The sequence below is a fragment of the Squalius cephalus genome, assembly GCF_949319135.1.
Source record: "Squalius cephalus genome assembly, chromosome: 14".
Lineage (NCBI taxonomy): Eukaryota > Metazoa > Chordata > Actinopteri > Cypriniformes > Leuciscidae > Squalius > Squalius cephalus.
Window position 1 is genome coordinate 30,315,309 of NC_137135.1, and position 12,705 is coordinate 30,328,013.

The window sequence follows — 12,705 nt, forward strand, 5'->3', positions numbered from 1 at the left end:
CTTTTTTGTAATAAGTGATAAACACAAGTAAACTTTAAGGCAGGACACTTCTGTAGTGTTTTATCAAATGTCTCTAACATACATTCTCAGAATTGCCAAGCTTTAACTCGATTTGTATTTTGGTCTGGTCCAAAAAGAAAAAGGATCTTTTCCTCCACAAGAGCTGTTTTGATGCAGTCACTCCTCCTCAGTGTTGGCTAAAAACACAGCTGCCTTGCGAACTTAAGCGTGTCACGGCAATTCGTACGAATTCTATGAGGTGGCTAATTCGTACGAATTCATACGACCTCACTCGTATACAGGCACGGCGCCAGGATTCCAGTTTTGGATGGGCCAGACCAATTGTGGGTGGGCCTTAACCCCTTAACGCCTGAATTTATAAAGCTGTATATAAAAAAAAAAATTCTGTGTGTTTTTGACTTTAAGTAGATGGTAAATAATGTTGAGATTATCCATTTCACTTTTGCACAACAAATAAATAGAAATTTTGGTATGTTGCAAATTTGCGACAACAGGCATTTAGGGTAATTTCGGTATGTTGCAAATTTGCGACAGTGGGCATTTAGGGTAATTTTTTACAAAATGGAAAAATTAATAAAACACATTTTCCCATCTCAGGAATGTAGATTTTATTCATGGCACAAAGTTGTTAGAACTTATAAACTTTATACTTATAAACTTTGACAAATTAATGAATCTTGACAACAGCAAGAAACAAAACACTCTCCTACTCCCTAACATTGACAGTAGTTTTTATACATTCCATGTTACACTCTGTTTAACTCTTTCCTTGTTTCTCCAGTGCATACATTATATATTCTTATAGTGTTATATCCTAACATGCTATTTTTTTGTGAAAAAAAAAAATATATATATTTTTTGGCTGAAACCATCTAAATACAGCATTATTATAATATGTAGCCATTAGCCCAATCCAGCCGTTATGGACCAATGTCGCAAATTTGCTACAAACAGAAATCTACAAAGTACGTAAAAAATATTCGTCACATGAAGTCTATATGAATAACATAGCTATAGAAGCAATCAATAAGCTGGTACATATTTTTATCTTAGCACAACTTAACTCATTTTGGGAAATTTCTCCACATTTGCGCACTTGATATGCGGATTTTGCAAAACAAAATATTAGCTTCGGTGAACCGGATGTAGTTCCCACTCCGACCGCTCCTACGATAAACCAGTGCGTGCAAAATGTTCCTAGGTATGTATCGAATGTGCACAAACAGGCATTGGGGGAAAACACACGCTATCTCGCCTGCAGTCTGAATGGAAGGGGTTTGTTGCAAATTCGCGACAGTGGGCGTTAAGGGGTTTTAAATTAAAAACGTTATCAAATCACTGTTTAACCTAATAAAAATTATTGACTAATATACTGTTATATTATCTGTGAGTATACATAATATAGATTTTAATAGCTTGATGCTCTTTGAATATTTTGTTGCATTGTAAAAAGTTTCGGTGCGTACAGAACTATTCGCGATCGCTCTCCATGGTTCTGACCAAAGAAGAGCGCTTTGGAATCTCCATAACGCATCATAGCTGGCTTTGTCTCTTAGTGCGCTATGAAGACTCTTAAGGTATAACTTAACTAAAGGTATGCTACCACTAAAGGTATTGCTAGGCGTCTTCAGGGCTATCATCCACTCGCGAGGCAGAGGCGCTGGCGCCCTCCGAGCAACGGCGCTGGTCGCCCCGAGAAAGATATGACATGGAGTGGGTAAGACATGATTTTATGGAAGCTTGTTTCCGCCACAAACTAATAATAAAAAAAAGATAATTGCGACTTTTTATCTCACAATTGCGAGTTTACATCTCGCAATTCTGACTTTATTTCTCAGAATTGCGAGGTATAAAGTCAGAATTGCGTGAAATAAAGTCGCAATTGCGTGTTATAAAGTCAGAATTGCGAGATATAAAGTCAGAATTGCGTGAAATAAAGTCGCAATTGCGTGTTATAAAGTCAGAATTGCGAGATATAAAGTCAGAATTGCGTGAAATAAAGTCGCAATTGCGTCTTATAAAGTCAGAATTCTGACTTTTTTTCTCGCAATTGCAACTTTATATCACGCAATTCTGACTTTATAATACGCAATTGGGAGATATAAAGTCAGAATTGCATGATATAAAGTCGCAATTGCGTGTTATAAAGTCAGAATTGTGAGATATAAACTATATTCTGAGGTAAAAAAAAAAAAAAAAAAGTCCGTCTTTTTTCCCCCCCTTAGAATTGGACTTTATATCTCACAATTGTGAGTTTATATCTCACAATTCTGAGAAAAGATGTCAGAATTGCGAGATATAAACTCGCAATTATGTGTTAAAGTCAGAATTGCGTGATATAAAGTCGCAATTGCGAGAAAAAAGTCAGAATTCTGACTTTATATCTCGCAATTCTGAGAAATAAAGTCAGAATTGCGTGATATAAACTCGCAATTGTGAGATAAAAAGTCGCAATTATCTTTTAAAATGTTTTATTCAGTGGCGGAAACAAGCTTCCATATGATTTTGACCACTTCATTGAGTTTTTTTTTTTTTTTTTTTTTTAGAAAGACTCTTTTTAAAAGGTTTTCGTTTTTTATAAATTGTATCTTAATTTTGATCAATGTTTTATCAACCAATTACCTGCATTTAATAAATGAGAAGGAAATATATAGCAGACAATGTAGCCTAATAAGGCACCAACACGATCACTTGCATTGCACGTGAACTGGAGGGCGCCGAAACTCAGCTTGTGCCTCACAGATTTTAGAAATATAGGCTATCTATTATAGAAAGCTTGAAATGTCTACTTTTAAACGAAAATATTCAAAACCAAAAGAAATAGGCTACTCTCTGATTATGTAATCCATATCTCCATCCATCTCCAATCCATCTCTGGCGTTCATGGCGAGTCCGCATCGTCAACTTCATCTTTGCAGCGACACAGAAAACACCAGTTTATTAATAAACAATTAAATGTCTCCTTGCTATTTTAGACACATTCATAATCATTACTTTTACCGGTTCTTTGTGGCAAGCTTTATGTGCGGTCGTGCGCTTGAGTGCGGCTATATTACGTAAACGCTCATATCCTGTTTAAGTAATTAAAATAATATACGATTTGTCCACGAATGGCTTTATATGAAAAACTACTAGTCGACTAGAAAAAAAAATTAGTCGGAGGCAGCCCATATTCCGCATATTTTCGAGCCAGGCAGCAGGCAATTCTGGGTTGAGCGAGCGACCCTGCGGAATGAGCGAGCGGTGCGGAATATTCAGAAATGCGCTCTCCGCTCACGAGCTCTGATCGGAACAAACCCGAACCACTGTCTGCTGAACTTGCGCAGAAACATCAAAATAGATAACAGCTTTTTAAAATTGTTTTTAAAACTAAACATTTAGACTATTTTAAGCACAAATGATGAGCTTATTGTATTTTTTTATAATTCTTGACAAACTTAGAATATATTAAAAGTTTTTTTCTTTTTGAAGAAAAGTTTTGGGTGGGCCTGTTAAAAAGTGGGTGGGCCTAGGCCCATCAGGCCCACCCATAACGCCGTGCCTGCTCGTATACGAATTAGTACGATTTTTGCTAAATCGTATATTTTACGAATTGCGCAATTCGTATGAATTCATACTGACCCCACCCCTAAACCTACCCATCACGTGGGTTTAGACAATCGTACAAATTCGTACGAGTGAGGTACGAATTTGCCACATTTTTATCACTCGTACGAATTGGTCGTGAGATAGCGTTGATACTTTACATAATGCATTGTTGCCTTTATTAAATGTCTGAGAATTGTTTAAATTTGTTCAGACTATGAATTTGAATTGCTCTGGCATTAGACACAGTCGAGTTTTCCACACGTAAAACAGCAGTCCTGAAAATTAAGGTTGCATGGCATATAATCAAGTTAGCTGGCAACGTGTTAACGTTCCTGAGATTTATAATGAACTCGGCTATATTAATGCTGATATAAACAGACTATGAGTAGGCCTTTCTTTTTCCTGTGTGGGATTGAGGTGACCTTGAGCGCCTGCTGCAGGAAACCGACCCACCTGGCTGACATGTCCTAAAATACGGAGGCCTCTGAGACCACATGTCCTGTCTGAATTCCAAGCAGGCGAAGTCCCGGTTCAGGGAACAGAAATTCAACAGGGAAGTTTTAGCCACAAATACCTAGCAGAGCACCAGGAAGGAAAAATCAACATACTGTGTCACCTCTGTCAACACTTGAGTCCAACAAACCAGACCAGTAACAATGTTTTATGTATAACACGCTTCCCAAACTCAAGGACAGCTTTAAGAACCAAAATAATATCATTCGTATAAAACACACAGACAATTCCAAAACCAACACAGTCGAATTAAACAAAATGAAATACCAGCGCAGTGTTGGCAGAGGTTATTTACACTAACTCCGACACCATTGTCAGTTTGAAAATGACAAATGAAACCGGTCTGATTCAAGCAGTAGTGGGGGTGGGGTGGCATTACCTTTTGATGCCATACTGACTGGAGTTCGAATCCACCTTTTGCCGAACTCACTCTTCTTCCTTTTCCCATCGAATATCAGTTTGGAGAGGTTTAGGAAGAAAATCTTTGAATTAAATAAATGTAATAAATATAATAATTTACGTTCTATGCTATTATTGCATACCGTTTTAATATACAACAACACTGAGGTGCAAATAGGATCTGCCACTATTTATATTTATAAATCGCATCTAACTACTATTTACACTTAGCCTATTGCCCAAATATATATTTTCACTTAGTGTAAATATATTCTATTGCTATTTAAACTTATAGTGTAAATAGCAGCTATTGCTATGTGCTCTTTGCACTTAGTGTACATATAGCATCTATTGCTATTTGCACTTATTGCAATAGCCACTGCCTAAAAATTATTCTGTGTTGAAGTAAATGCTACAGAATTATTTTTATTTTTATTTATTTTTATTTTTTTATTTCTACATTAAATAAGTTAGTTCAGGCAAGAATATAAAAAAGTAAATTCTATATTAGTAGGCTATACTTAATTCAAGCGTGTAGAAACCAAAGCTTGAAATTCTAAGTATTTACTTGGAATTGTTTATGTTTACAATTATTCTTTGAGTAAGTTTCAAAGTTATAAAATGAAGTATAAAACCTATTCTACTTTCTGATACTAGTGTTCCCATCATGCCATGCATAGGGCATGAATAATTAATAATAGTTAATGAACACAGATTAATACGGTTGCATTTTACACTGTTTTCTCGTTCGTTGTTTTATTCTTGCTTTTGTTTCTATGTTTAGTCACTTGCTGTTTTGTGACATCTGGAGTTGTTAGGGAGGTAGAGAGAGAAATTATGATGTTTTCATATACATTAGGCTAGTATATCATCGATTTATCTAACTAAATCATACTCTCAGGGCAAAATAACCAAGGGCTGTGTATGTAAAAGTGAGTATGAAAATTTCAGGGTTTGTGCCCAACCATCCAATCCACATCATTTTCCATGTTCAGATTTGCTATGTGTTTATGTACAGTAAATACAGAGGCCAAACCGACTTTGATCCAGCCAACCTTGTAAGAGCTAATGAGAAGCAGAGATGCATCCAATTTGTTGAGGGACATCTGTTTGCACTTTAGGGTAAGTATTCAGATGAATGTGGAAGATTCTGGCAAGCAGGGAGGTGAGGAGGTGGAGGAGGTGGAGGAGGTAACGAAGAGCTTTGAGAGAGATGAGGAAGAGGATTCTGGGAAGCATATGACCACAACTGAGGCTGGACAGCTGCAGCTCTGCACAGGCAAATGTCCAGCGAGAGCATGACGAAAGCTTTTCACAGCGAAGGGAGAATATTCAGCCAGTTAACAGCCTTATTCAGGCTCTTACAGCATATATTGTGCAATCTTAGTACACTTTTAAGGGAACAGGGAGGTTTCCTGTCGTTAAATAATGACTAACATCAAACTAATGATAATGAAATGTGATTGTGACGTGCTAAAGGTCAATATTCAGAATATGTGCATAGAAAGCCACCAGAGCCATTGTGTCCACTCAGACAACAGGGTCGTCAGTGTCAAGCTTGTGTTTGTTATTTAAGGTTTAGCAGCGTTTTCTCTGCTTGCGAGAGAGTGTTTGGCTAATACTCTTTCCTCGGCAGGGATTATTATTTTTGGCACCGAGCGCACGGCCCATGATTCAGAGCTGCTCATGGGCTCAGGCCCCTGGAGAAGCGTTAAATGCACATTCATGGAATATGCAGACGCAAAAGACAGTGGCAGATGGAGAAAGAGAGAAATGTTTGCACTCTCTCACCTAGCCTGAAGCGTCCTGCACATCTGACTATTTCCCTGGATTAATATGTGATATTCAATGATCCGAGATGAGAGGAGAGAATCATTTTAAAACGATAGTGCACCAAAAAATTCAAAATCCCTCGCTTGAAACTCGAATGCAGTTTTATTTTTCGTGGACAACAAAAGTTATTTAGAAGAAAGTCAAAATCTAAAAACACATTACTCTCTTTTCAAAGTATTCACAATACAGTATGCCTTATCATGATGCCTTTGGTGACTATAGGATTACAATTACATTACAATTACAATATTGCAATGATTTTTATTTGGTTATTCAGTTCCCTAAAGACTGTGTCATTATACTTATTGTTTCTTCCATGTGCTCGGATATATGAGGACATGTATAAGCAATTTTTACATTTAAGTAACAAAACTAATTTATTTTTGTAACTTTTGCGTCAATCCGTCGTCCATTTCAGTGAATTGATTCAAAACTCAATTGATTTCAAAGATTGTTTTTTTATTGTCACTCAAAAAAAATGTTTACAGAAGTCTTTGTGTGAAGCTTTTGTATCGGTGCAGATGAATAAAAAATCATTATTATTTTAATTATATAAAAAAACGTTGCAGAAAACGGCTAGATTTGTTTTTTATTGTATTTTACTAAATTTACATCAAAAGAATAGAATTGCTACATTGGCTGTTTATTAAAAATGTTGCTTCCTCTGATTGAGGAAAACACATTTTTTAAGGTATTTACTGTAAAATATCAGAATATGTGTATTATTATATGTCATTTTATTTCAGTTTCCATTATTTGTAAGACACTTGCAGGAAAGTAGCCTAATGGTCAATAAATTTTAACTTGTCTTGCTTTATACAGAAAAGAAAAAAAAAATACAGTTTGGAGTAAGGCAGGCTAGACAGAATTGACATTTTTGGTGAACAAATCCCTTTAAATTCGTCAATGTTTCCTATTATGCAAATCTCTATTTCAGCTTTCATTTGACTGTCAAGTGAATTTGTATGAAAGCAAGACCTTTTGCATGTCATAGCCTTTCTTTACATTTGAAAGCAAAGAAAGCCCACCTGCCACACTCAGTGTTTTGATTCATGAAGTGAGAGGAATTCAAGAAGTGCTCGTCTAAACAGGTTCATTTTGGACCCACAAATACTTTAGTGTGGGAAGGAATTTGCAGAACCTGTACGTAAAATGCCTGCAGCATAAAACACATACACCTTGGCTTTAATCATCCACATAAACCAGTCAAAATCTGCTTTTCAAGAAGCAACAATTGACAAAACCAGGATGGCCACCGAAACTGCACCAAATGTAGTTTTCAAATAAGTCTGATAAACTTGATTATCTGGTTCAGGTATGGTTAGCCAGGGTTGAAGTCAGGTATTGTTGCACCCCTGGCTTAAACAATACAAAGAACATATTTCTCCTGCTGTGGGCTAATGAACAGAAAGCTTTCAGACATTAATCACATACTTTTCCATGTTCGGTAAAGACATGAAAATGCGTCATGCATCAAATATCTGCAGATCAGGTCAAACTTATTTTACAAACCAGAAGCCTACAGCCTTTGCACATCTAATGCGAGTCAGATTTGTGTTCTAGTAGAATCAAAGCTCAAATACATTGTTCTTGCAGTGACTAAAATCTTCCATGCCCCTGGTAATGCCTTGGAAGCTCGTCTGCATAAATCAGTCAACCAATGAGGAAAACGTGCCCAGACACATCTTTCCATGTTGATCAGCACATTACAGATTCATTTACGAGACCTGAAACTCAGAGCCCATGGGCTCTCAAAGTTTACATGGCCAGATTCAATAAGCATCTGGCTGTGTTGCTCCATCAGTTCTTCCCTCCTAATCAAACCATAAATGCTTGTCTAAATAAGCATTATTACACTCTCTGCTCTCTGGAATATTGTGGCATCCTGCAGTCAAATATATTTGTATATTGACCTCTAAACTACTGACCATTGACCATTAAATAAAATAAAAAAAAGTCCCTTTATTTATATATTTGGCAAAAAGTCATGTTATAGGTTTAATAATGTGCAGTCAGGGTCAGGAATTAATCAGAATTTTGAGGTAAAATGTCACTGAAAGTGACAGATGCTGCAGATAAAATGTGAGAGAAGAAACAAATACTTCTATTCAGCAAGGATACATTAAACTAAGTGACAGTAAATACTTCTACATTGAAACATTTTTTATTTCATATGAACGCTAAATGTTCTATTTACCCTGAAAAAAGGGTATTGGTTTCCACAAAAGCACCATATCAGCATATTGGAATGATTTCTGAAGGATTGTGTGACACTGAAGACTGGAGTAATGATGATGAAAATTCAGCTTTAACATCACAGGAATAAATTACATTTTAAAATATATTCAAATAGAAAGCAGTTCCTATAAGTCGTAATATTTCACTATTTCTGATCAAATAAAACGTGAAAGGGGTTAAAAAAAAACATTTGAAAACAGTTTGGGGACTTTTGTCTTTTATATAATTGTGTTTTAAATGCTGATGCAATAAACACAGTACAGATCTAGCCTTCAAATGTATCACTGAAATATCACTGAGACAATAGCCTTGCTGTAGAGTAATTGTTAATGTTCAATCCGCCTGTGAATAAAGGGATCAAGGGATAACTGGATATAAAATGACGCTGGTTACAGTTGTACAAACATCATGTAATTTCCTGCAACTACCAGTAAATCATCAGCAACTTTTAAAAACGCAAGCCAGCTAAAGAAATTGTAGAACAAGTGCCCCCTTCTGGACATGAAGAAACAGACAGAAATCATGAAGACTTTTTTAATCACTACAAAAAACAGTTTTCATTAACTGCTTCACCAAGGTTTTATTATTTTTAAACTATAAAAAAAAAAAATTCAGAAATAAAAGCAAAAATATTTGTTTTGAGAGAAATGATGACTTCTCCTCTATGGTGGACAGACAGGGTGAACACTCCAATATCCAAAGTCACTTGTTTGGTCTTCAAAACTGGACAGATTTCCATTATGGGCTCTATTATTTTGAACATTTTCAGAGGCTTTACCCAATGTTCATCTTAAAAAATGATGACGGGTACTTTAAAGGGATAGTTCACCCCAAAATTTTTAATTCTGTCATCATTTTACTCACCCTCATGTTGTTCTAAACCTGTATGACTTTCTTTCTTCTGTTGAACTCAAAAGAAGATATTTTGAAGAATGTTGGTAACCAGACAGTTAACATTAGCCATTGACTTCCATGGGATTTTTTTTTTCCTACTGTGGAAGTCAATGGCTACCATCAACTGTCTGGTTTCCAAAATTCTTCAAAATATCTTCTTTTGTGTTCAAAGGAAGAAAGAAACTCATTCAGGATGACAGAATTTTAATTTTTGGGTGAACTAACCCTTTGAGCATGTGTGGCACCAGTTCTGGGAAAAGTGATCTTTCACATGTCCTCTAGAGGGAGCCTTCTGCCACTCTCCTGAATAGTGTCTGTCTCTGTTGAGAGGTCATGTTCTCGCATGTCTCCAGAAGATTGGCCACTATCAGCGTCTGCTGAACTGTCTTTGCTTTCACCCACACTCTGCCATTCATTCCAACAACCAGCTCAAAGGGGAAAATCTTCTCCAGGTCCTTCACTATTTCACTCTGAGGAGTCAAAAGTCTGATGGGAAGAAAAAACAATTTTTTTTTAGCTTTTTAATTAACCATGAAATCAAAATGGACAATTCTTGTTTTTATGGAGAATTTATTAAGCGATTTATCAGAGCATGTCATTTTTTTAGACAGCGGTTATTTGCACAATCACGATAAATGCTATTTAAACTAAGTGTAAATAGCAACTAGATTCTTAACACCAAGTGAAAATAGGATATTTTCTTAGCAATAGATTCTATTTACACCGAGTAAAATACCAGTATTTTCTTTACAGTAAGTGTAAATAGTAGTTATATGCTATTTAAATAGGGGCAGATACAATTTGCAGCTCAGTGTTGTACATTAAATGTTATGAAATAATATCAGTGTTAATTATTATATTTATTAAATGGATTCATGTGCCCTCATAATCTTTAATACATTTTTTTCCCTTCTTTCTTGCAGCAACATCTCTTCTCTTCTCTGATGACGTGTTTACTGGCGTGAGGGCCACTCACATGTGATCATAGCAATAGCAAACCACAACCATACAACCAATGGACTAAATCAAATACATTTTTTTCTGTTTGAGAAGCCGTTTCACTCAGATATACAGTACAGGTCAAAAGTTTGGAAACATTACGTTTTTTTTATATTTTTGAAAGAAGTCTCTAATGCTTATCAAGGCTGCGTTTATTTGATCAAAAATACAGAAAAAAACAGTAATATTGTGAAATATTATTACAACTTAAAATAATAGTTTTCTATTTGAATATACTTTAAAAAATAATTTATTCCTGTGATGCAAAGCTGAATTTTCAGCATCATTACTCCAGTCTTCAGTGTCACATGTGACATCCAGTCTATCACATGATCCTTTAGAAATCATTCTAATATTCTGATTTATTATGAGTGTTGGAAACAGTTCTGCTGCCTAATATATTTGATGAATAAAAGGTTAAAAAGAACTGCATTTATTCATAATAAAAAAATATTTTCTAATAATATAAATCTTCTTTACTATTACTTTTTATCAATTTAACACATCCTTGTTGAATAAAAGTATTGATTTATTTCAAAAAAAGAAAGAAAAAAATTACTGACCCCAAATTACTGACCAATAGTGTATATTGTTGTTACAAAAGATTTCTACTTTTAAAAAATTTGCTGCTTTTTTTTTTTTTTATTCATCAAAGTATCCTAAAAAAGTATCACAGGTTATGAAAAAATATTAAGCAGCAGAACTGTTTCCAACTTTGATAATGAATCATCATATTAGAATGATTTCTAAAGGATCATGTGATAGACTGGAGTAATGATCCTGAAAATTCAGCTTTGCATCACAGAAATAAATGATAATTTAAAGTATAATAAATTGAAAACCAATTATTCTAAATTGTAATAATATATCATTCACAATATTACATTTTTTTCTGTATTTTTGATCAAATAAATGCAGGCTTGATGAGCAGAAGAAACTTCTTTCAAAAACATTAAAAATAGTAATGTTTCCAAACTTTTGACCTGTACTGTACATCAAAATGGGAAAGAACTATCGCAACTTCCGACTTTAAGTAAGCTAAGCTTGGAAGTGTATAGATCACAAAGCTGTATTACATGGACAAATCACAAACCTGCGCACTAGTCCCAGAGATACTTTAAAGAGCAGCCCATCAGCTCCAAACACCCCCATCCCGTTGGCCCTGCCACAGCTGTCTATACACACCAGCTCGGGTTCCATATCCTTGTTTGCAATTGTGAACTGGCTGTACACCAGATCTCCAACCTGCAGAACAAAGTCACATTATCAGTGTGTACAATCATAACGCAATGTAAACAGTGTGAATTATTACTTTGAGTGGGGTGTAAGAGTGTTCATATAAGCAAGTACCTGCACATTAGGCCTGTTCCTCTTGGTAGCTCCCTCGAATGCAAGGTACGAGAGAGATGCTTGCTCACTTCCTCCCACGTCCACTTTAAAGATATCTCCAGACTTTGCAGTCACAATGCCAATCACACTTTCACCCTTGGCTGGTACATACTGGAAGAAATAAGGATCAGCTTGAGGATGTACAAACCAGATGACAGATGAATAATACTAAATTAGTTGGTTCAAATCTAGTTAGCTCCTACTGTGTGACAGCTTAATTTGGGCCAGATTTATTTATTTTTGTTTGTCTCTCTCTCTCTCATACACACACACACACGTAATGCAATGCATGATCATGATCATTGGGCATTTGTTGAAAAAATAAAGAGAGAAATTACAAAATGTCTCAATTTCCAGTACTGTCCTAAAGCAGAACAAACCTTAGCCAACTTAAAATAATAAGTGCACAAAAGGTTATTGGTGTGTGAGTCCAGTTCCTCACCCGTCTCTGCTGAGAGTCTATCCAGTACAGATTTGGCTGTTTATGCCGCAAAATTCCACTTTTACACACTCGAACTTCCTCTCCGTTTCTCCGGAGCCCTGGACCGCATATTATTTTTTCGGGTTTGATATTAGCATCACCCTCTCCATCCTCAGGCAATCTGAATGAAAACACATCTCCAGGTAAAAGTACTTCACCGATTTTCTCTTTGAAACGAGCATGTACGGTGTCCATTGCAGAAAAGCAACGTGAGCGCCCAGTGTTTGTGTACTTCCGGCATCGAGAAGGACTCTTGTTATTTCCAAAATAAAAGTTAATAAATGAAATAAAAAAGTTATTTTATAACAGTTAACGGTTTATTAATCCATCAAACCTGAATGAATGAATGC

At 35.7% G+C, this 12,705-nt stretch overlaps 1 protein-coding gene across 1 annotated transcript; it reads right to left on the reverse strand.

Annotated features, from left to right (window-relative positions):
• Positions 1–8,501: 8,501 nt before the first annotated feature.
• exosc3 (exosome component 3) lies at positions 8,502–12,611 on the reverse strand. The gene is made up of 4 exons (XM_079892964.1): positions 12,317–12,611; positions 11,836–11,985; positions 11,579–11,730; positions 8,502–9,972 (listed from the first exon to the last, which is right to left on the reverse strand). The coding sequence occupies exons 1-4, from the start codon at positions 12,548–12,550 to the stop codon at positions 9,765–9,767; spliced, it is 744 nt and encodes a 247-aa protein (XP_079749090.1). The 5' UTR covers positions 12,551–12,611; the 3' UTR covers positions 8,502–9,764.
• Positions 12,612–12,705: the final 94 nt, after the last annotated feature.

What these genes read in the sequence shown, in the direction of transcription:
- exosc3 (XM_079892964.1), bottom strand. Translation starts at nt 12,550, where the DNA reads ATGGACACCGTACATGCTCGTTTCAAAGAGAAAATCGGTGAAGTACTT. An exon ending in TAGACTCTCAGCAGAGACGG is followed by an intron (nt 11,986 to 12,316) that starts GTGAGGAACTGG and finishes TATTTCTTCCAG; the next exon opens with TATGTACCAGCCAAGGGTGA. An exon ending in TCTCTGGGACTAGTGCGCAG is followed by an intron (nt 9,973 to 11,578) that starts GTTTGTGATTTG and finishes TCTTCCCATCAG; the next exon opens with ACTTTTGACTCCTCAGAGTG.